Source organism: Pimephales promelas, chromosome 25 (genome assembly GCF_988280905.1).
Source record: "Pimephales promelas chromosome 25, fPimPro1.hap1.1, whole genome shotgun sequence".
Taxonomy (NCBI): Eukaryota; Metazoa; Chordata; class Actinopteri; order Cypriniformes; family Leuciscidae; genus Pimephales; species Pimephales promelas.
The window spans coordinates 25,158,274-25,184,164 of NC_142793.1; the positions used below are offsets into that span (position 1 = coordinate 25,158,274).

Genomic DNA, 25,891 nt, shown 5'->3' on the forward strand with positions numbered 1-25,891 from the left:
AGATTCTCAGAGCCAACATTTAGCGTTTATCTGAAAGGTTCTGTCAGTCAGACGGTGAAGGAGTGCAAGGACACAGCTAGTGTTGTCACGGTACCAACATTTCAGTATTCGGTACCGATACCAGTTAAAATTCACGGTTCTCGGTACCAATTTCGGTACCAAAGCTTAGTTTAAATTTACATATATTTAAGTGTTTATCACGGTTACAAGTATGGAAACTGTACATTTGTATTATAAACACTTTAGAAAAAGATTAGATAAAATGACCTAAAATAAACAATAGTATACACTAACACATTTTTAAAGTTGTTTGTAAAGTTTTAATCCATTATTTATTTAATGCACAATGAATTAAGCGAACAAACATGAACAATCAGGTGTTTGTAATAAATAACATTTTCAAACATTAATTAATGTTGTAAAAATATATTGTTCACTCAATGTGTTGATAACTAAGTAATGTTTATGAATGGTATCTTTGTAGCATTACCATAAAACATGTTTTATTTGACTTGACTGTCCTTTTATTAATCTAAAACTGCATTCATATTTAATTTTAAAAAGGCTTTTTAAACCTGCTGAGTTATAAAGGCAAGAATACGCCTAGAACTGGCATTGACATTAAATGACAATACTAATACCATAGTACTCTGGTGTCGGGTAGATACTACTGTGCTCATGTACTCGTAAAACTACCCCGAAAGCACTTTAGAGGCCGTTCACATGTCGCGCGTGTTTTTTAATTATATTTTTGCGCGTGCTTATTCTTTCCAAAGCGCTTGCTCTCACGCGGCGTCTGTCGTTGCTATGCAACGCCAACGAGTTTTTATTAGGAGCGCGCTTGAATCACGCCTATATTTGAAATTGCAAATTTGCATGTAATCGGCCTCTTATGGCAACGTGACATTAGCCTAATCCAAAATATTTCCATATGTGGCTCTTTCCTCCTTTCGTTTCAACAAGTGGATTCAGAGAGAGAGCCATATCAGCGTTATGAAGAGGACGCAACTGTGCACGTTTCAGACATCGCGTCTAGAACAGAACTGGATTAACCTGGTACTCGGTACCTAGAAAAGCTGGTACCGTAACATTTTTTTTTTTTAGTACCGACTTGGTACCGAAGTACCGAGTTTTTTGACAACACTAGACACAGCTCTGATGCGCTTACCCTTCGTCAATCGAGCGGTCGTTAAACGTCCAGCGGATCACGGGAACCGGGTATCCCTTCATGACGCATGGCAACAGCACGCTCTCCCCGACAACCTTCGCCACAGAAACCGGGCCCTGGAGAGTCTCTAGTTTTTCCTCAACACCCGAATCTGCGGAGATACAAACACACACACACACACACACACACTAGGGATTTTGTAAGACTGTTACACCGCCATAGTTTTGTGATCTATTGCTGTTTGTTTACTCTCTGCACCTGGAAGTCGACACCATTATAAGTTTACCAAGAGGTATTTCCTACTAAAGCAAGGCGGTATTTGACACTGGTAAGAGCATCCAAAGCAGACTGGTGGGAGTGGCCATAGACGGTGTGATGGATTTTTGAGATACTATCGGCCGAGATTAGGCATTTTCCAAACTATCGGTATCGGCAGTTATAATGGCCGATAGACGAATATTTCAAAAATAAAACAAAAACGGACGAAACGCTCTCAAACCATGTCATGAGTGTTGGAGTTGTATAGTTTGTCCACCAGAGGGCACTCTACACCGTCCCTGTTGGCAACACTTGTTGAGTTGGTCACGAGACATACAATTAAAAGAACATCCCCATCAGTTCTCTAAACTAAAATAAGCAACAAAATTTGTGACTATCAAGTCCAGTTTTGCTGCTGTTAAATAAGCCGAGAGTGAAGCGGAATTAGCTAGTAATAGTTACGTTACGTTGTCACGAGGTGCGTTCCATTCGACAGGGTCCCTACGCAGTGTTCACTGCTCCCTACTCCCTGAACACGGTATATCAGTTGAAGTGGACTTCACTGACTTCCTGTGAAGTGATGTATCGATGTTCCCTTATTCCCTATCCCGTTTGCAGTGCCCTTCGAACTGAACATGTTCGTTCCCTTCGAATTGGAATCTCACTTAAGATGGCGAAATACCCTGTGAAGTCCACTTCGCAGTCCACTTGGAACGCACCTACAGTGTAGTTGACTGACTGTCCTTTTAACTCTTGACAACGTGACTGAAGTGTTTCTTTAATAGCGTGCGACAGTTACAGCAATGAGACGCATCATCTCTCCTCGGCCTGTTTTATTGAAAATGTTTACAATTTGCAGTATGATGTAATCGATTGCTAAATTATGGCTCATCATAGACTAGCTAACCACAAAGCTAGCTAATGCCACTATCATCAGTCTGTTCTGTTGTGAAAATGAAAGAAACACGTTTTTTTTAAGTCATATTATCATATTATTTTAGTTAAAACTCATAAATAACTAATGTTAGGGACATCTGTTACTGTTTAGTTGCACGTTTCTTAAATAATAATAATATCGGCCGATATATCGGATTTTAAAACCAACAAATATTTGTATCGGTATCGGCCTTCAAAATCCTTTATCGGTCGGGCTCAACTATCCATTGATAATGTAACTGGAAAAACAAGAAAAATGAACGTCTGGTTTCCATTTTTCACTTTTGCATTTGCACTGTACGGTCTGAAAACTGAATTGTGAAGCGTTACGCGGAGCGTTTGCGGAATTATATATTTGAAGAACCAATCATATTATAGGAAAATTATGTATTATGTCACGCTCTTATTCTATAAAAACTGTTGTATTCTTTTTGCTGGTGGGATTCTCTCTGAAATTGGTTACCATCACACCACATTGTCTGTTTGGCGCGTGTACCTGCGGACACCTGTAGTTCGGCCTCCTCTGTGGTTTTCGGCGGCCCCAGAGCATCTATTGTGCAGCGGTAGAGTCCGGCGTCGGTCTGGGAGGCGTTGCTGATGACCAGAGCTCCACTGGGAAGCTGAATCACTCTGGCATCCAGTTCAACGGGCCGACCGTCCCTCTCCCAGCGCGTGAACGGGACGAGCTCCTCCGTCACCTCACAGCTCAGCATCTCAGAGCCGCCCATGCGCACAGATACGCCCTCCGGCTGACTGAGGAACCGCGGAAGTCCTGCGAGAACACATGAGATGCGCTACATTACTACAGAAAAAGCTAATCTCATCTGTACAGCGATAGAATGAAAAAACTGAAGCAAGAACAATTGAAACAACGAACCCTGAGGAGCTACAGATGGAGATTAGATGCTTTGCTAACTCTGGAGAAATTAAGTAAATAACACTAATGGTCTTGTCATACCAATTAGCAAATAAACGTAGCAGCCATTAAGCATGTTTGAACAGCACAGCGGAGGGTCCGTTTGCCATCATATTCCCTTCGTTTCATTAATACATCGATTAATGCGTCCTAATTAATTAAAAAGAGGAAAATTTCCGAATTTCAAGCATCTGTTTAACCCACCAACTCGTTAATATATTCAAACCTCTAAAATGAGGAACTAACGAATAGTGTTAAAAGAAAAATTATATTCATTGACCCTCAAGGTTATTAGGCGAGGTCAAAACTGAAAGAAACCTGCTTTAATATTCATGACTGAAGCAAGGATTTGCAAATTAAAAGAAAACCGCTAATCAATCTGTCATAACACACAATGTTAAATAAAAAAATTAACATTTATGTATTCCAATGTTTCAAGTGCACACACATATTCACAAACATACACAGACATTTTTTTGATCATAACAGACAAATAAACACTCAATGCTAAATATTAATTAAGTGATTTACATGTAAAAACAAAACAAAAACATACATATAAATACACACGACACGACTTTCAAATTGAGATTTTTTTTTGTGCTTTTTTCACTTTATCTTCTAGATGACAAGTGTTAGACATTTTTGGCAAACGAAAAAAAAAATAAATCAACAAAATACACGCATATATACACATATTCACAAACATACACTCAGACAAAAAGTTTGAGACTTTTTTTTTAGAGAATAACAGACAAATAAACACTAATAATAAATATTAATTGTGATATTTTTTGCTTTTTTCACTTCATTTTCTAGATGACAAGCGTTAGACATTTTTGTCAAACGAAAAAAAAAATCAACAAATACTCGTATAGCAAAAGAGTGCACTAAATGTTTAACATTTCATTTAAAAGGAAAACTAAACTCTTTGTGCAATTAATTGCTTTGAAACTCGCTAAATAATCAACATCAAAAGATTGAACTAATAACAGTCTAAGAGACTCATCAAGAAGATCAACTTGAAACTGTTTTTTTTTTCTTAAGATCTTAATTGGTTGTTGGACGAAGATAGATTGTTGTATTCATTGTTAATTTTCATAAGAAATGTTTCTAATTCAAAATTTCCTTCTGTTTTGTTCAAGTATCTTTCTTTAAGTGTGGAAAATCACCAGTACAGTACTAGACATGCAACTAAAGGTAATTTCACTTTACCCATCGTAAGAACAAATGCCATAAAAATGCCTTTTCATTGTGTTTAGAGGTATGAAAGAATGGAATAATCTGCCAAAACATATCCTGCTTACTAATGATGTCAATACATCTAAATTATATGTAAAACAGCATCTATAAAATTATATAACTGAATGTTGCGAATATGTATGTATATATGTAGGTATGTTCATAGGTGTAAGTGTAGAATGTGTTTATATATTTGTGTGTATTTTATGCATATGCATGTTGATATGTGTATATACTGTATATGTGTTTGTGTATTTTCTTTTCTTTTCATTTATTTGTTGTATTCTTTGTTTTAAAAGGACAAAATGTCAGAGCACCGATGCAGCAACAGGCCTGAAGACACGTTTGGCCTTCACTAGCCGAGAAGTGAAGATGTGCGACTCCATCAGGACTCAAGCTGGGCAAATAAGGACAGGACAATGAGCTACTGTGTGTAAACAGTTTACGAAGCCTGTCAGAGAGAATCAGTTAACATATGCAAACATACATTCAGACTACACAAACACTCATTCAGACTACACAAACACAAATCCTCTGTCTGGAGCATGATAAGCCATCATCTTAAATGCGCAAATCACACACACTGACAAACTCTACCAATACACACTCATATGCACACACTAGACCAAACAAACGAACACTAGTTTCTGAAGTCAAGCATGACTGGAATACTAAACTTGGAATTAGAAGTTTGATCAAACTCATTATTACACTATAAAGTTTTTAACTCCCGCCTTCAGAACACCTCAAACACTTCAGGCACCGGGTATTTAGATGTGTTTTGGTCGATCGGATCACAAATAGACGAGGGGGACACATTCCTGTTCACACCTGGTGTGTAAATCCATCTCTTTTGTCCACTTTTAACCATTTGTGGCCTGATTTCTTCGTTGAGATGGACTATGGGCTGGTAAATGTATGATGTATGTATTTCACACTGGGAAAAACTGCACTTTAAACACCCGGATGATGACCACCTCTGAGACCCGACGTTTAGAGTTTTTAAAACTCCCAACCAGTGTTAATCTTGTCAATATAATTAATTACTGATGAAATGTTTGATAATGAAGGGTTTTTTGATTGTCAGTGAAGATGACAAAAAAATGCCATCATGAAAATTAAATGATTTTAAATTAAACATTATTTTATACAATATATATATATATATAATGTTTTAATATTTATTTTTGCTATAAATAAATATTAATTTATATATAATTATAATTAATTTATATATTAATTGCTATTTCTTGTCATATAAAATATTATTTTCAATGACTAAAAAAAAAAAAAATTTAATTAACTTTTTTTTTACAAATATAATATAATCAGACCATTCTTAATTTAATTTAAGAATAAAATGTACTATTTTTTAAATCAACAATAATTAGACTAAGATTAAAATTGACCAAAAAAAAGAAACACATAATTAGACAAACTAAAAATGTTCAGATTTGTTTAATAAAAAATTAAGACCAATATAAAAATGACTAAAATATGACATGACAAAAAAAAATTCATACCTGATATTTAACCGAAAAAAACCCAAGTGTGGGCACATGTTGGACACTTGAATAAGTGCATGGGTGTATAGTGCTTCGTTTGGGACACAACTCCCAAGAAACTACCCAGAAGACCCTAGCAACAGTATATCAACATGCACAACCAATGGCTAGTTTTGCAATTTGCACAGCCTACACGTAGTAGTCACAATCCAGTACATTCATTCACACACACACACACTCTTCTCTCACTCTGAAACCATACATGTGGTTGAGCCACTGAAAATCAAATAGTTGCTCTGTCAGGCTGCTGGTTTCTAGAGAGGGAACACACTCAAAGAGTAGAGATGTCAGTGTATCTGCCACAAAGACATGCAGCCCTCATATAAGGTGAACATGAGTGTGTGTTTGTTTGTGCAAGTGTGTGTCTCGAGCAAATAATGCAGTGTGTGATCCATCCAGCGAGTGTGTGTGTGTGTGTATCTAACTGCATCGTCCCTGATGTGATGGAGAGACACCAGAGAGGAATCATTAAACACAGCTTGGAGCCGACTACAGCCTGAAGGCAGACAAACTCATCCACACACACACACACACACACACACACACACACTCCGATGCCTGTTCATATTTCTCTCACTGGAACTGTTCTGTTCTTTCACTCTGAGTTATGAATCAACAACTGCTGCTGTTTTTAAGGTCTTCAGACTTTCTAAGGACAAAGAGCTTTACAACACACAGTCACACGCTAGAGATGGAGCGATTTCAGACACCAGACGTTTAGAGTTTTTAAAACTCCCAACCAGTGTTAATCTTGTCAATATAATTAATTACTGACGAAATGTTTGATAATGAAGGGTTTTTTGATTTTGTCAATGAAGATGACAAAAAAAATGCCATCATGAAAATTAAATGATTTTAAATTAAACATTATTTTATACAATATATATATATATATATATATATATATATATATTGTATAAAATAATGTTTAATTTATTTTATTAAAACATTTCTATATATATATATAGAAATATTTTTATATTTATTTTTGCTATAAATATTTTTCTCTTTCATTTCTTGTCATATAAAATATTATTTTCAATGACCAAATTAAAAATAAAATTTAATTAACTTTTTTTTTTTACAAATATACTATAATCAGACCATTCTTAATTTAATTTAAGAATAAAAAGTGCTATTTTTTTAAATCAACTATAATTGAAGAGTTCAGATGCAAAAGCCTCTAAATGCCATTTGAAATTTTCTTCTTTAATGATGATTTTTATCAAACTTGTATATTTAAGTTCAGTAATTTTACTTAAATAACAATTAATAGGCAATTATCATTGCCATTTAAGTGAAATCACTGAACTTAAATATACAAGCTTGATAAAAATTATCATTCTAGAAGAAAATTTCAAATGGCATTTAGAGGCTTTTGCATCTGAACTCTTCAATCAGACTAAGATTAAAATTGACCCAAAAAAAAAGAAACACTATAATTAGACAAACTAAAAATGTTCAGATTTGTTTAATAAAAAATTAAGACAATATAAAAATGACTAAAATATACTGTAACATGACAAAAAAATACATATCTGAGAATCTGTCAAACAAACAAACAAACAAAAACAACATTAAAAATGAATACTGCACTTGGATATAGATTTGTTGGCTAATGAAATGTCAGTCTGCCATGTCCAGATGTTGGGTGCTGTTTCCCCTCGCCCGTCACACCGAAACCGCCCAACAAAATGTCCAAGGTTGTCACTTAGAGAAAAGAAACATATAGGGCTACAAAAAGCTAGCGCTTGTTGATTTAAAGTGTGGCAGCAGGACACATTTATACCTGATAATAACTGTTTTCGGGTGATCGGATCATGGATAGTCAGTTGAGACAGACTGCAGTTCACTCCAGGTAATAAACAGCATCTCAAACACTTCTCCTGAGACCACTACACATCCTATACATCAGTGTCAAACTCTCATTTTGCTACGTGTTGTGTGTATTCGAAGATCCATTTTGCATTATAAATAACCTCTGAATATGGTTTGAGGGAACACTCTTAAAAATAAAGGTTTTTGCAGCCGAAGTATCTACTTTTAAGTGTGTGTGACCACAGTCACTCCGGCGGACTGTGACATCACGCGCATACCCTCTATTATTAAATTAGTTCATTTATTATTTATTTATTTCATTGTTTCACACCGTCTATAACCACCTGTTGTGAAAGTCGACAATTTTCGTCGGCTTTCAGTAAACATAAAAAAAATAATAATAATTCTTAGTGTGAAGAATATTTAACAAACCTATTTCCATTTTAAAGAACCTTTTATATATTCATGGATCCAATTTTATGACTGTGAATAGTGTGATAGAGTGTCAACCTTTCTATCATCTATGTAATGTATTTGTTTTCTTATTATTTTATTTTTTTTAATTATTATACTGTATTTATTTATTTTTTTTAGTATACAAATCTTGTTTTTGGGAGGCCTACGTTCTAGGTTTGTATTTTATTGTTATTTTCTTGAAGTCTACCAGGGCTGGGTTTAGTTCTCGACTTGTATAGGTGCTTTTTGTTTTGTATTCTTTGTTTCTCGTGACTAAAAAAAAAAAAGTTAGAGGACCACAATGGAAATAAGTCCTAGACTTTATTGTGTTTTAATCCTCGATTATATTTCGATGCCTTTTGTTTTTATGCTTTAAGGCTTTCTTGATATAATTAAATAAATAAAAAAATTAAAAAATTAAAAAAAACCTCAATAAACAGTTGTTAACAAAAAAAATAAAGAACCTTTTATAGAATGAACCATCGACTCAAATAAAGAAATGCTAAGAACGTGAACACCTCCGTTCGGATTCCCCGAGCTGAAACGTTTAAAGGCACACTGAAGTTTGAAAAATGTCACATTAGATATCCCACCCCTTCAAAAAAGTCCATTGAGTCCAGAAAACCGCATGCCAGCAGCTTTCCAAACACTGGTGAGGTCTCCTGTGCATGTCCACACACTCCTCCCCGAGCAAACACACAGAAAAAGCCCCTCTATTCATCTGCCCTCCACAAACATTTGCTCCTCCGGTTCCCTCACACTTCCCCCACTGACCGCCTCACGTCCACACACTCCAAGAGCAACACGAGACCTCACACACACGCTAACAGGACACCCGCGAGACCACACAGGGTCCCATTCAGACGCGGGAACACACAAACAGCTTTCAGTGTGACGGACGGCGGACGCCCTGCAAAGTCGCTTGTCTTCTGATCCAAGGGACAAATTAAGATCCAACTCCGGATTTACAAGTAAAGGAAGCCAATATTTCCAGAAACGTAACCAAACAGACTTCTAGACAACACAAAAGGAGACGATGTGAAGCTTCATACGCCACATGACTTATATTTCAATTTTATACAAGATCAAGCATACTAATAAATTGTGATGTCACAAAAACATAATTTGTATTAGGGATGGGCAACGATTAATCGCGATTAATCGCATCCAAAATAAAAGTTTGTGTTTACATAATATATGTGGGTGTGGTGTGTATAATTAATTTGTATATATAAATAACCACACATGCATGTATATATTTAAAAAATATGTGCATGTATATATTTTATATATATTTATTCACAATTAATATTATATATAAATATAAATATTTGATATATTAATAACACATTTTTCTTATATATTTAAGAAATATGTGCATGTATATATTTTATATATTTATTCACAATTAATATTATATATAAATATAAATATTTGATATATTAATAACAAATTTTTCTTATATATTTAAGAAATATGTTCATGTATATATTTTATATATTTATTCACAATTAATATTATATATAAATATAAATATTTGATATATTAATAACACATTTTTCTTATATATTTAAGAAATATGTGCAGGTATATATTTTATATATATTTATTCACAATTAATATTATATATAAATATTTGATACATCAATAACAAATTTTTCTTATATATTTAAGAAATATGTGCATGTATATATTTTATATTTATTCACAATTAATATTATATATAAATATTTGATATATTAATAACACATTTTTCTTAAATATATATACACATGCATGTGGGTATTTATAGATACAAATTAATTATACACACTACACACACATATATTATGTAAACAAACTTTTATTTTGGATGCGATTAATCGCGATTAATCGTTGCCCGTTCCTAATTTGTATTATTGCACAGGTCTATAAAGTTATAGGATATATACATTGTGTCCAACTTTATAAACATGCATACAAGGAAGTAATGTGATATATAGCAAACCTCAACTGCAGGATATTTTACTGTAACTACATTATTACTCTTCATATAAAGTATGTCAGACTGTATCTGCATACATACAGTATACTCATTTATGACTGCTTATATAATTGCAACATGTAAACAATATTATCGCCCGGCATGACATCATGATTTCTGTAAAGCTGCTCTGAAACCATGTGTAATATGTGAAAGGCGTTATATAAATACATTTGACTTTAATATCTACAACAGCTTTATGTGCTTTAAGTAATGCTTCACTGATTGCTTTCATTTCATTTGCATATGAGAATATGCAATCAGTACGTTAAAATATGCATGTGCAAAAGAAGTTTGGGCCTGTTCATTATATGCATTCACCATATGGAAAATTCAACTCAATTAACATGTATTTGTATAACACTTTACACAACACACATCGTTTCAAAGCAGCTTAAAACGCATGAATCCACATTACAATTTAGAGTGATCTATAACTGTCTAAGTTATGTATTTCAGAAATGCACACTGTAAAAAATGATCAGGATTTTAACAGTAAAAGACTGTAAATGCTACAGTGAAAAACTTTTAATTGGTTGACAGAATCTTTCCTTACTATATACAGTAAATAACTGTGATAGATCTTATGGTAATTTTACGCTAAAATACTGTTACATTTACAGTTTTTAAAGTGAAAATGAACTCATTGTATAATTTACAGTGAAAAAACGTAAATTGACATTCCCACAATTCCCTGCGTGACACTCCACAATTGATATTTTTTTGTTGAAATAACTTGTTTCTTCATAGTTTGCTTAGTCTTTTTCTAATCAGTTAGGTACATTAGGGTTTTATGTAATGTTTATTGCCTTTTTAAAATGTCATGTGTGTTATCATGATGGTGTTTAATGTTTGAGTGAATGACACAGTGCCGCTTCTATATGTTAATATTAAGTTTCTTGTGAAAGAGCTACATGTGATGAGTTTCCATATATCATGTGACTCTTATTACTGCTGTGATTGATGGATGTCAGTATATTACAATGGTATAAAACAGATATTTACACTTCAAATGGACGATAAATTAACAGTATATCAGATAATTAAATACGGTTAAAGCCTCTAAAACCTTATTACCGTAAATTCTTGCTACTGTATTTTATACGGTAAATTTCTGGCAACCACAGCAGCCGGTATTTTACCGTAAATTAAACACATTTTTGTTTTACAGTGCACAGTTAGCTAAAAATGCATTAATTTAAACTATGCAATAATTGAATGCAGAAACAATGAGCTCAGCAAAACATCTCGTGATCTAGAGCGAACAAACGAGGGCGAGTAAATTACACGATTTTCTTTCTTGAATTTCCGATCCTAAATTAAGTGTAAATGCAGTCGGATCCTGAACGTCACGCGACAGATATGAAACACTAAATGTGTCAGTAATAGAAATATTTGCGAGCCCTAAAGCTGAAGAGCGTCAGAGACACACTGCAGGAGCGTAATGAGCCCGAGGACGGAGACGCTCTGACAAACGAGCGGCTCAAATCGATACGTGTGCTTCACTAATGTAAAATCAATCACAGGAGAGGAAGAGACCCTCAACACACACACACACACACACACACACACACACACACACACACACACACAAAGAGGAGCTGCCATTGTTGGTGGAGGAAGCGCTTGAATATAAATGACTGTGCCACTGCGACAGCTGTCACTATGGCAACACAAACATCTGGAGCACACGTGTGTGTGTGTGTGTGTGTGTGTGTGTGTGTGTGCGAAAATGATTTGACGCATTGAGTTTTTTTTCCCTTAAACACACAATGTGGTTTAATTTACATCTAAAGGACTTGAAAGAGTGTCTCGAATATGCTGGTTTCTTTCTATTGGAAGTCACTAAATAAAGTTCAGTTTCAGGAGTTCATCAGTAGCTCAGCTGTTTCCAAAACTTCAAGTTTCTTTGCATCTTTATAGCAAATGCTTTGCTTATATAGACGTGTGTGAGCTATATACGTTTAAATTAAAAACAATTGGGCTTTCAAACGATTAAAGATTAAAGGAAAGAACCTTTGGTCTAATTACACATCGGTACCTAGTCAACCGTTCTCTGAGATTTGTTTTCATAATAATCAAATGTAAAGAGTTTTATCTCTAAAAACTGTTTATAACGCTACACTGTAAAACCCGATGAGTTAGTTCAACTCAAACCGTTTGAGGAAACCGATTGGCTTATTAACTCAATTTAAGAATAAAAAATTTTTTGATTTGTTTCCAAGTAACTCAATAACTTATTGTTAAGATAACTTGGGTAAATAAAGGTAATATACTAGTTACTATAACTTAAATCTATGAAGTACACTGTAAACCCGAATAAGTTGGCAGAACTCAAATCACTTTTAATAGTATAAACTTAGTTAGCTTTAAAAGCTAATCTGCTGACGTAGTAAATGCTAACATATTAGAAACAGTATGTTACAAGCACAGAAGCACTTGCTGTATGAGCGAAAGAATATAAAGGGATCATTTGCTCTCAAATCAAGCTGAATGCACCACTAACTATCCTAAAGCCAACATTAACAGAAATTCTTCTAAATTAGCATGAAAAACATTAAATCACTACTAAATCTCACATTTAACATTAATTTTACACAAAAAAAAAACATTATATTGCACTTGATTTGAGCATTTACACACTCTTTCGAGTGCCATCGGCAAAGCATGCTGGGAAATAGTATCCCAGCCATTTCAGTTAAACTTAAGTTCGTCTAAATTAAAATAAATAATTTCATAAAACTCAAAACAATGAAACAGTTCAGTTTACTTAAAATATACCAGTTCTGTGAACTTGAAAGAAAAAGAAAGTGCTAAATACTCATAAAAATTAATTTGACTGAACTAATTCGTTGAATTTAAGTTTGTCCTACTCAAACCAATTAATTATTTTGACCGTTAGGGTTTACAGTGTAGTATTTGGGGGGCATTGACTAAGTAAATAGAAATCGCTAGTTTATACCACTAACAAGGCTCAAAATAGCCCCACACTAACACACAGTAACATAATGAGGGTCCCTACATGCAAAACGAAGCATTGAGAACTTTGTAAGTGTGCAGACCGTTTAATAATAAGATGCTTTATAAAGACAGTTCACTTCGCGTATACAGACAGGAGCCATCTTGGAAAACAGTCTCGACTAGTCAAACCACGAACTTCTGAACTGTATGAACCATAGATATCTATATAAAGGCTAGATATCTCGTCCGCACTGCTGGCCAATGGAGGTCAGCGTCTGCACCTGGCGGCCATCTTGTCACAGGCAGCTCGCTCACTCGTAACATTGTGTTAATGGTACATGTATTATTTAAATAACCATAACTTGCTCGATTTTCTACCGATTGGTTTGGTTTGTTATAAACGTCAGAGATGTAGCTATGACACAGCGTACTTATGAATAATAAGTGTATACATAAATAATCATCCAGATAATTATAGCCACGTTAATAACGTTTGTAAGAAATCAAACCGTTTGTAAATCCAACGAGATAAGAGCTGAACACTCATCTTACGTCAGCTTGCCTGTGACAAGATGATGACGATAGAAATTCCGCCTTAAGACATCTAGTCTTTCGGGGCGTTCGGGGGTCGACTTATCGAGTCTGTTTTCCAAGATGGCTGCTGCTGTGTATACAAAATATACTATGGCCGCCTGGATGGAAAGGGCGAGTTGAGTTGACAGGGTTTAGCGAGAGAAAACGTAATAATAATGTCAAGGAGTTCGTTCACGAAGAAACAAGCACATGCAAACTTCGGCCAGAACGGTAATAATGTGACTAAGGTGCTTACATGCCCGTTAATTGTGATTAAAATCGATATACGCCACACAGTTTAATGCAAATACGGTTACAACGACTGAGCTAAATCGCATTAGTTAGATCCAAGTATTCACGTTTAACGTTTAAAATCACAATAGTGTCAAAATCCCATTATAGTCTCACTCACTGATTCAAAAACAGATTCATTCGGGAACATTACAAGTGACTGAGAATGAGTCATTCAATTGATTTCTTCCAACTTTCAAGACAATAATTGGTAAACAAGAGCATATAATACAACAAAGCTGACGCACAGCTGCATTTAACTAGATATTTCGCTATAAAGATGAACTTGAATTGTTTGAGATTCAAAAAACCTGCTCTGATGAACTATTATAGAGTACTACACTTCTTTTCATAAGAGAAGCTTGATTGTACTGTAGTTTTCCTATGTTAAAAGAGTAGCTTGGCATGGTTTCAAAGCATCTCATTATCTGCGAGTGACGCCGTCAGAGCTCAGTGTGTATTTACTGCAAATCCTTTCTTCTAAAATAGGACAGAAATGTTCAAAGACGTCAATATATGCATCTGAAATTACCCACGACCATCTGTAAACAACTCCTAAAGGCAGACCAACAGTGAGCTGCGAAGTTTAACACGTGAGCCGGCGATCGTGTGTTAATCTTTAATATTTTAGTGGTTGCGTAATGAATGACCTCAGCGTAATGACATATATGCTGTGTTTACAGAACGCATTAATGGAGTCACAGAGCCGGCCGTGGCATTAATTCACCGGCCGTGTTAATGGGAAAGCAGCGAGCGGTTTAATGCAGAAAGCTGAGGTGCTCGCTTTAAAAAGGTCCAGATGCATTAGCCGAAACCAGAGGAAGGATAGTGTGTAGCTGTAGCCACTCGGGGACCAGTTTAGGGTTTTTTTCTTTTCATTTTTTTTAGCGCCTTAATGAACGCAGAAAGAACAGACGTAAAAAGGGCCATTTCATTAAATAATGAATTTTCTTTCACCTTTGAGTTTGATGTAGGTAGATATGACTCTGAACTGCAGAACTAGCACACCGTAAGGGGCCTCGCTTAGTATTCAGCGCTTTTGCTACCTAAATCAAACGTTATCCAATATAAAGGTGATTTAAAGGGATAGTTCACCCAAAATGAAAGTTGTGTCATCATTTATTCACCCTAGTAAATATAGTAGAAGTCAATTGCAACCGACAACTGTTTGATTACCACCATTCTTCAAAAATATCTTCTTTTGTGTTCGACAGAGGAAAGAAATTCACTTTTTGGGTGCACTTTCCCTTTAAGTCTTAAAGGTACGGTACAAAAAAAGCCTTTTGAGTTACAATAGAGCAGAAAATGATCAAACTTAAACCTAATTATGAATATGCCACAAGAAAATGTGAAAAATTAGAAGACAAACAAAAATATTAAATAATAAAAAAAAATAAGCATTAAACTTTGAAATTGTTTATAAAATAAAAAAGTTGATAAAGATAAACCATCAAAGTGCTGAATATTGCAATTTCAATTTGTGAATATGACCCCTTTAAATTTGCTAAAAGGTAAACATCACTTTTAGACATTTCACATCCTGAACAACACAGCAAAAGATGCATAATATCTGCAGCAGAGTCTGAAGGAGAATTATTAAAGTGGCGATGGATCATCCAGTCATCATTAAACTCCATGATGGAAGGCCAGATCTTAGGAAAGGTCACGCTCATCTCCAGACGACTGCACACGGGTCACTCAGATCGCCCGGAGATGAGCAGTTTAATGTTCGGAGGAAACTCTCGGTGTGCGCTAGTTCACGTTCAGGTCTGATGGACGTGCGGTGACACGAGATCATGAACGCTAAAGGTCAGACTTGTCCACTTCAACTGGAAGATGATGCATTTCTGATTCAGGATCAGTCTTTTAACTTACGAATTTATAATTAAGTTGGAGGAGAATCTGAACAGGATCAGTGAGACTGTAGTTTTGAGTTATCCTTATCGCAATGTTTTGATCATCGTTCTGAATCTGATCCGACGAAGGCGATTTTTTTTTTAATGCTGGCGGGGAAAGAGTTAATAAAAGTGACCAAATACCTCCCAAATAATCCCCCACAGAGAAAATTGAGAAAAATACAAAAATACAATATAAAAAGATTAAAAAACAAAAATTACACAAGCAAACTTTGCTAAAATGTAATAGTAATATTAATTTCTATTTTTTAAATAAAATAGAAATAATAATAAAATGCCAAATCAAATCAAAATTAATAACAAAAGCATGCATTGTTACAATGTAAATATATATATATAATAAATATCAAATAAAAGACTAAAAAATAATTGAAAATAATAAATACAAAATAAAGATGATATATATATATATATATATATATATATATATAATTTATTCTCATTGATTTTTAAAAATCAATGGGAAAAAAACAAAACACAAATATATATTTTTTAATAGAAATAAATGCAGAGTTCAGATGCAAAAGCCTCTAAGTGCCATTTGAAATTTTCTTCTAGAATGATCATTTTTATCAAGCTTGTATATTTAAGTTCAGTGATTTCACTTAAATGGCAATGATAATTACCTATTAATTGTTATTTAAGTGAAATTACTGAACTTAAATATACAAGTTTGATAAAAAATCATCATTCAAGAAGAAAATTTCAAATGGCATTTAGAGGCCTTTGCACCTGAACTCTTCATATATAAATATAAAATAAAAGTCTAAAAATGAATTGAAAATAAAATACAAAATAAAGCAAAAAGATGATAAAAATCAAAGAGAAAATTTCATTTAAAATTAAATTAAAAAAAGAATAAAATAAAAGTGGGTATTATCATTAAAAATATTACGACTGATAGAACAAGGCAAAACTTAGTAGCTTGCCGATTCAGGATTTCTAGCATCAGAGTTAGGATCTGCAGACCAGTGAGCATCTAAAACCATCAAACCGTTAAAGCACACTTTATGGAACACAATTATCAAGTCGTCTGAGTTTCCCTGACTCAATTTACCGCCCCTCTCTCACTCGAGCACATCCCTATGAGCTCAACACACCCGTGGGAATCCCTACAGCCGGGCCGATAGTTCTCCATAAACAATCGAGGAAAACTCATTTAATCTGGTTTAAAGGAGAAGAGCTTTATTGAGCTGAACAGGCTCTGTAAAAACGCTTCTGCACCAATCACACATCAGAGACCTGTCAAATCCAACCAATCAGGAACCAATCAATGTCCCTCACACCCTTATGACATTAGTCGTGTTCGTTTATGACCTCAATCTTCTTGTACTTGCGTGGGAGGCGAAACAGGAGAAGGCAAACCGTTTTAAACGCACCTTAGGGCTCTGGAAAGTTCAAAGGTCAGAAAAAAAGACCTTTATTGGACTTGAAGGGAGGTTTGATTTGATACAAACACGTAACTGTGAGGGAAAAACATACAAGACATTCAATGCGTTATAAAAACACAACACTGTCTATTTTGAAATCATCAGGTCTGACCAAAACAAACAATCCAACCTATATAAAGTTGTAATCCTATTGCCTTAATTGTGGATTTTTTTCTTAGAAAAAATAATTTATTCTTTGCTAATTGTTTCTAATGCAGATAATTGTTATACTCTGTATTTCAGTATTTACTGCTGTAAAAAAAAAACGATGCAGCACTTTTATTATATCCACAAGTTTCCTACGCCCCATGAGGCCTTGCGTCAAAAGTGGGCGCGACTTCCGGTTGGAAGTAAACAAAGCACGATTTGACATGCTTGACACTCGTTCATTCAACGGTTGACAGTCATTCAAGTTATAGCGATCCAAACTAGCTAACGATGTGGGAACACAACCTCAACGAAATTAAAAAAGGTGAAATAACAGTACCTTTACCCTCCACAGTAGTTGATTGGGAGTATTATAATAACATTATTAATAATCAATACTCATCAAGGCATGGTGACAGACAGTTGTGCGAGCTGACAAACAATTAAAATAAAAAATACACACTTAGTCATTGTGCTTTGGAGTTTATTCAAAATTATAAATGAATGTGCTACTTGAATACATTAACTGGCACATTTGGTATTCTGTCAACACCGGCTTTGATCCTGAGTTTAGGCGCAACATCAGTAGAGAACAGCCAAACACATGCTGATAAAAGTTTATAGAATATTAAGAATTTAAACAAATGTACACAGGAAGATTGGTCGTCTTTTGGGAGGTGATGGAAACTACAATCGTTGGCAGGAACACTCTGATTTCGTTTTCAGCTTATGTTCAAAACAATCATGTTTAAGCCACTGAATTAGTTTAGTCCGGTTATACATACAACCGCGAACAGCGCATGTTGTCCCTGAGCTCCGTAACGACATCTCTCATAAAGATTGGCGTCTTTAAATAGTAAAATAATTCTCCGAAAAACAGCTAGCCTCTTCGCTAACTAACACACAAAATACCATTGGAATGCTACTTCCGCCGCCTCACCGGAAGTTTCACCCACTTTATTTTTTACATGAGCGCCCCTCGGAAACTTGTGGATACACTAAGAAGCTAATGTATGTTTATCTTTATAGACAACATTTTCTATGAGCTAATCATAATATTATTACATTTTAGCATGTTTTAAGCCCCATTTTAAGCCCCAAATGTGGCTAGTAAAAGTGCTGTGTGGCTAGTCATTTTGGAAAAACGCTAGCCACGTTGGCTAGTGAGCAAAAAAGTTAATGTCAAGCGCTAATTTTATTGATGCAGTCAAAAACTCTACAACTACTTTGCAACCAGGCCAGACATTTTGGCTCAGTTTAGTTAGCTTACATTACCTGAAACTATGTTATGGTATGGGACAGAATGAAGATGTATTTCTTCATTTTATTTTAAATTGCATATATAATTTATAATATATATAATTTAGTGCACTGGGTAATATTTTATATCCTGTCAAAACATGCATTAATAATTGCCATTGCATTTGTATTTTTCAAAGATATCAGGGAAAAGGCAAACAGATATTTTTTTTCACACACACACACACACACACACCTTAATACTCTAATATGTCCATTTGTTCACATTGTCCCAGACCACACAATAAATCATTACACCATTCTGACTAGACACATTCAAAATGCAAAAAGATTTGTTTTTCCAATCTGTTTTTTTTGTATATTTGTAATTTTGAAATATAACATTAAAGAGTAGAATATCTGATGTGATGAATTGCTCTGTCATTTATCAGACTTACCAATTGTTATAATTTCAATTTGTGCTGGTTAATTATGAACAATGTGTCAAATTGGGGGGCGGGGATGAGCAGGGGCGGGGCTCCATGTGACCCCATGCCCTGTGTGATGTCACTCCAAGCTTTTGATAAAACTTGAGAACCCTGATAATGATACTAAACTGTATAAATAATCAGATAACTGCTTTCTTTATATTCGATACAGTAGTATATCTGGATGATTTCTTAACCCTTGTGCATCAATTAAAAAAGTTACACATAAGACAAAAAAATCAAAAAATGTCAAAAAACTGTCATAAAAATGTGACGCTTCGGAGCACAGACTTAAGTGTGGTATCATTTTAAAGAAGACCTTTTGCAGATTATTGCTGAAGTAAAAAAATAATAATAAGTAAATCCCCCAAAAAATTATATAGGTATAAATTTATGAAAATTATTTATAAAAATTATTTTATTTAAAATATATATTTTATAAATCAGGTTGAACTCAAAACTGCAATAAAATCAAAGCCATGAATCTAAATAGGTTGTGTTCCAAATTTGAGGATGATATCTCAAAAAATGAGCTTTGGGTAACAGTTTGTTTGGGCGTAGTAACATATTTTCCCCACTGGGTGGCAGCAAAACCCCACTGGAGCTCACAGTGATTTGATTTGAATTTGCAGTTTTTCTCTCTCAGTATTACAAACACACACATACTAACCACACTCTGACATCCATACCAACACACCCACACAAATATCGTTGAATAATTTATCCAGTTGGCTCTATAATGTGCCGAATCATAAAAACAGGAAATAAAGCGATATTTGTTTACAGGCCAAACTTAAAAAAAAGGCACCATCTGATAAAAAATTGCCATGGCCTTGCCAACCGAATGAAAGCCTTTCAACAAAGATTGCATAATTTTATAGTAACTGAACCGGGGATTAAAAATGGCAGTTTTAATGGGTTTCAATGGGGACATTTTTGTCCAAAAGGCGCTGAGAGGAATGCAAAAAATATTTTTTAAGAAAATGACGGTGAAATAGTAAAATTCCAATAAAAATACACACCTGTGCCAAATTTTTTTGCAGTTAGCTTTAACACAGGCAAAGGGATTCACAAGGGTTCAAAACAGTTATATTGTGCTCTAGACATGGCTCAGACCCCTCCTCCAGCATGAGACAGCTTCTGGTTCACCAGGCCGAGCACCTGAATAATCGACTCCCCGTCCTCCCACAAGGCTTTCCCTTCACCAGAGCGTTTCGGAGAGGTTATGTGTCGGAAACAGCCCTTTTGTAGTGTTAGGGTAGTTTTTAGGGCACAGAGCTGTAAGTTGTTCTAACTGGCTTAAAGGAAATTCACTTCATAAATCGTCAGCAAAAGCAGCGGCTCAGCCTCTTCCCGCCTGGCCTGGGGCGCCTCCGTCAGCTCCCATAATGCATTTCTGTCTTGTTTGATTTTACGGTTGCTACTCCATAAACACAGCAGAGATGGTGCAAGTGTCTCTAAACAAAAATAATAATGGAGTGAGCACTGTCGTCTTTATAGGAAGACTCGAGTGACTGTATAAGAGAGGAGAGACGCCACGATGGATTGGCTCGTCACACTCTTTTTCCTGGCGCAATGAATGACTGAATGAAACGACCATTAACATATGAAATAAACGCTAGGAAACTGTCAGAATGAGTGGCGTCCTGCTTTAAATGATCTCCCGTGAACTGTGAAAAGCGTTGAATTGAAATACTGCGCGTGTTCCTCATACAGGCTGCCCTGAACTTTCAGTGTAACGGCCCCTGGGATTGCTCCAGTCTCCATGCCGTGCGCCGCCGGTTAGGTCTGAAAACACGGACAAGGCACTTAAACGTGTGTGTGTGTGTGTGTGTGTGTGTGTTCCTATAAAAAATAGAAGCACATGAACGTCTTAGAGCCCTTCAAATCATTCAAATGTGTCTTTGTACACCAATGTCGGTCACCAAACCGTTGATGTTCCCCATTGACTTCCATGGTATTTGTTTTCCTACTACGGAATAGGGGTGTAACGGTACACACAAATCACGTACCTCGGTTTTAAAGTCACGGTTCGGTACGTTTTCGATACAGCAAAAAGAAGGAAATGCCAGAGAAATTTCCTATTTGTTTAAAGTGCGAGTTTTCCTCGATCTTGAAACTTTCAGGTTTATAAATGGGGGTCATCTTTGAAGGATGAACAAATAATGTTTTGGTCATCACATTAAAAATAACATTTAAATATATATTTATTTATATAATAGTTGAATTTTGAAGTGCTGGAAAAAGATGTGTGAAGTACTTGAAAGCATTTCACCATTCCAGCCAAACTGGTTCCAGTTAGTGTTACTATATTAAATCCATGGTGAATGTTGCTGGTCTGTGGACGAAAGTATTACTAGTTCATTCACGGCACAATGTTTCTCCTGGTTTCCATGACAGCGCTGTTTGATCTAATAGAGATCAATGTGAATGCATCTCACTAGATCTCGCAGTGATGTAATTACCTCAGTGGCGAATTCAAATGTGCTGGTCCGAACTGATAAACGATCCATGAAGCACATAACGAGTTTCGAGTTTCTGCTTTCATTACGCTTGCCATTTGATGTTGCGCAACGTTGTGTTGGCCGCGTCAGCACGAATTTTGCCGGCAGGAAAAATGGTCCAAGCAACCGTTCGGTTTGTATGCGTACCGAACCGGAAGCCTCGAACCGAAACGGTTTAGTACGAATACATGTACCGTTACACCCCTACTACGGAAGCCATCTTCCTTTGTGTTCAGCAGAAGAAGAAAGAAATTCATACAGTAGGGCCCTATGATTTCCGTGATAACGAAATCGCGGAATTGGCCAATTAACGCGTAATTTCGTAGAATTTTCCATATTTGGTTTGAAATTCTGTTTTTGTGTGGGAGATGAACGTATGTCTGATGAAAATGCAGACTGGGGGAAGCAAATCTGGGCGACACAAACCCCTCAACCCGGCATTTCAGCTCCAATGATGAAATCAAAACAATGAAAGCATGGCGAATCGGCTCTCCACGGCTAAAAGTAAAGAAACTCGACGCTATAAGCTGTCAGTGCCGAGCAGTTCGCACGTGACTTAAGCAGTGTTTCCCACACATTGACTAATTCGCCGCCACATACTGCGTTTCGGTTTAACAGTATTTTAAACACACAGCGTATTCTTTATATTACTGGACAGTAATATAACTGTCACTTGCCCGTATACGGGCAATCTAAATTTACTTCACTAAATTACTATTAAATCCTAATCAAGTCATGACAAACTATATATCGTTGGAAAGGTCTAAGACTCCTAAAAAGATATTTTAGCGCTGTTTCTTTCTTAAAAATTATGAATGAACAGTAATATATGAATTTATGACAAGAGTGCACCTAAAAAAAAAAAATCAACGTCATTACAGGAGTTTCTGACCTTTGTCAAACAAATTCGACGCACACACTTTTAATAATTGAAACTTTGGTTTTTAGTGCTAAAAGTTCATAATAAAACATAATTAGTATTTGTCAATAAAAAAAGATCAAATTTAAAAAATAAAATAAAAAGTAAGGTAAGAAGTCCTCTAAAAAGTATAATATATTATATATATTAATATATATTTTTTATTACTATATCACATATTTTAGTAGTTATAATTAATTAGGTATCATTTGAAAGCTTACAAACTCAGAATTCATCCTGTGAAACCAGTTTTGAAATTAGACGTTGGGTTACCATAGAAACAGTATTTTTTTTATTAGGCCCCTCCCCTTTTGTGCATTATCTTTAATAATTTATTATCAAAACCTTTTCTAATCTTGACAAAACACATATTGTCAGAAAGGTCTGAGTCTCAAGGTCCCATATTTAGTGACACAAGTGATATTTGGACAGAAATTTATTAATTTGTTATGGCAGAATGCATACAATTAAATTCAATGGAATTCAATGGCACCCGGTGGCTATTTTTGGTATAACGCCTAAACAAAATTTGAGATATCAACTTTAAATTTGGAACACAACTTGGTTAGATATATAGCTTTCATTTTATAGTAAAAAATATTTTGTAAAATATTTATTTTATTTAAAAAAAATATATTAATAAATTATATTTGATTTACTGTAAATTATAACTTCCATAACTTTTTCATACTTTAATTTTTTGAAGTGCTTTCACATCAGTAATAATCTGCTGATTGTTTTCTTTGAAACAAGACCAAACTTGGGTATATATTCTAAAGCATTCTTTAATTACAACCATTTAAGTTTGTATAGCGCATTTTAATGTCAATTATCAAAAAGGGGGGTGATGGGTAAGGGGTTAAAGCTTATAACCATATTTTGTTGTTACTTGAAGAGTGCAGTGTTATGTTGCATCACGCAGTATTTGTCCTGAAAAGGCTACTGAGTAAATGTCTGTATTACCTCAATAAATTTAAGGTCATTTCTAATTTATTTGTAATTTTTAAGACATTTTAATCATTAACTTTAAAAGCATCATTTTTACAACTAAAACAACAGTCAAGGGTAAAAAAAAAAAAAAAAAAAAAAATCCCAAAAATTAAAACGGAAAAAAACGGAACTTGGGAAAAAATAAAACGGATTTCATACTCAAAAACTTGAGTAAATGATGACAATTTTAATTTTGAAGTTTTGAAGTAAACTATTCCTTTAAGACCAGCGTAATGAATGATTTCTCAAAACATGTGTGTTGGTGGTACCCTTACTAAGTGATCAGATGCATCATTTTGACCTGCTTGACCAGAAAATAGGTTGAGCAGAAAAATCCCACAGATGTACATTTGAGGAACCCAGACCAGAATATCCATAACACACAACAACTGCATAGTAATGCAGTAAAACACAGCCAGAACACCCGAGCATCCATGTAGTAATAACTAAAAACCACCTGGACAACAACATGCTAAAAAGCACCCAGAGCTATCCTTAGCAACTACATTTAACAGCAGCTCTAATGTTCTTCAGAACATGCTAAATCTAGTAAATCTGTGCTTTATTCACTACAGCAGAAACACAAAACTGACAGGCATTAAAACCAAAACACAAAAGCTCTTCCGAGTCTAATAGTATAATACACTGATGCTAATTCCCTTCCTCTAAAAGCCTGAACGCGTCATTCCTCATCCCAAAGCATCCTTTATTTCTGCCAGCAGCATATGGAGCCACTGATACGGCTTCACAGGCCAGATCTCGCTGAGAAAGCACCTGACGACTGGAGAAATGAAAAGAGACAGAGTTTTGTTTGAGAATAAAGAGAGAACGCTTGTGTTTTAAGACCATTTTTCCCCGAAGGCCAGAGAGAGAGGCGGAGGAGCCATCAAGTGTGTGAACTACACACGTGTCAAACTCTTTAAACAGAGTTAAAAGACCAGGCGGAACATTTCCCTCCAAAAACCTGTTTTTGAAGAGGACAGAAATCACTTTTAACAACTTAAAATCACAACTTAAAGAGATAGTTGCCCCCCCCAAAATTAAACATAGCCATCCTCAAGTTGCTCCAAACCCATTCAGAGAATGATTAGCCGTAAAGAAAAATAGCTAAGTTGTTGTTTTTTTGTGCCATTTTGGAGCTGAGAAAGCTTACGTTGTCAAGAAAGAGCAGCTTAGACGATCTTAAAACGTGGAAAAAAGATCAACATGAGCACTTTTAAAATGCAAAATAGCATTCATATCTATAATAAGACATATTTGAGGGAAATACGATATTTAATCAGAAAAAAAAAAGTTAAAATGTATATTTTTCCTCTCACCGAATACCAATTTTCCCCTCGACAATTAAAAAATAAATATATTTCTGTTTGTTTTATATTCAAAGTTGGGTTCAATGTATCAGAATTTGGCCACGCCCCAGTGAACAAAAGAACCAATCAGAAGCTTCCATCAAACAGCACAATACGATAATTTAATCCTGGAACATTTCTTGCAAGAACAGAAATTTCTGCAGATTCTACTGATACAGAACTGCCGACATGTGCACCGATCAATACATTACACTACAGTATAGGGATGTCCCGATACCACTTTTTCACTTCCGATACCGATACCGATGCCGCACCTTTGGCTTTTGCCGATACCGATATTAGTCCGATATTTTTTTTTTCGTGGTCCGACGTGCCGTATACGGCCCACAGGGTGGTTTATAGGTTTAACTTTGTGAAAGACAAAACAAAACAAACACAAAAGTAAACATAATACATATCTTTGGAAAGCTGAGAAACTCGTGATTCGAACGACGTAAACCATTTTAAGATACAATCAACACAGCGGGCACAATCTGTCTCTTTGTCAGACCACCAACAGCCAAAACAAACCAACACAAACTGGAAGAAACTCACCAATTAGCCATCTGTTAGTCCACATTCCAACAAAAATGGTTTGGTTTCACTGTAAAGCGTCCATACAATCCAATTTGAAGAAGTTTTTAGTCCAAAACAATTGTATATATGAATAAACATCCATGGAATGTAAATAGTAGCATTTCG

The 25,891-nt window shown here is 35.1% G+C and overlaps 1 protein-coding gene across 6 annotated transcripts in view; it reads right to left on the reverse strand.

The window, feature by feature from the left end:
* The window catches only part of neo1b (neogenin 1b), a 146,228-nt gene that overhangs the window by 64,590 nt on the left and 55,747 nt on the right, over positions 1–25,891 (reverse strand). For 5 of the 6 annotated variants that reach the window (XM_039648062.2, XM_039648063.2, XM_039648065.2 and 2 more), the window contains exons 3-4: positions 2,859–3,134; positions 1,169–1,319 (exon numbers count right to left, since the gene is read on the reverse strand). In XM_039648062.2, the coding sequence (XP_039503996.2) occupies positions 1,169–1,319; positions 2,859–3,134 (427 nt within the window). Of the gene's footprint in view, positions 1–1,168; positions 1,320–2,858; positions 3,135–15,334; positions 15,438–25,891 lie in introns of those variants that run through there. The other variant, XM_089127997.1, reaches the window with a different exon arrangement.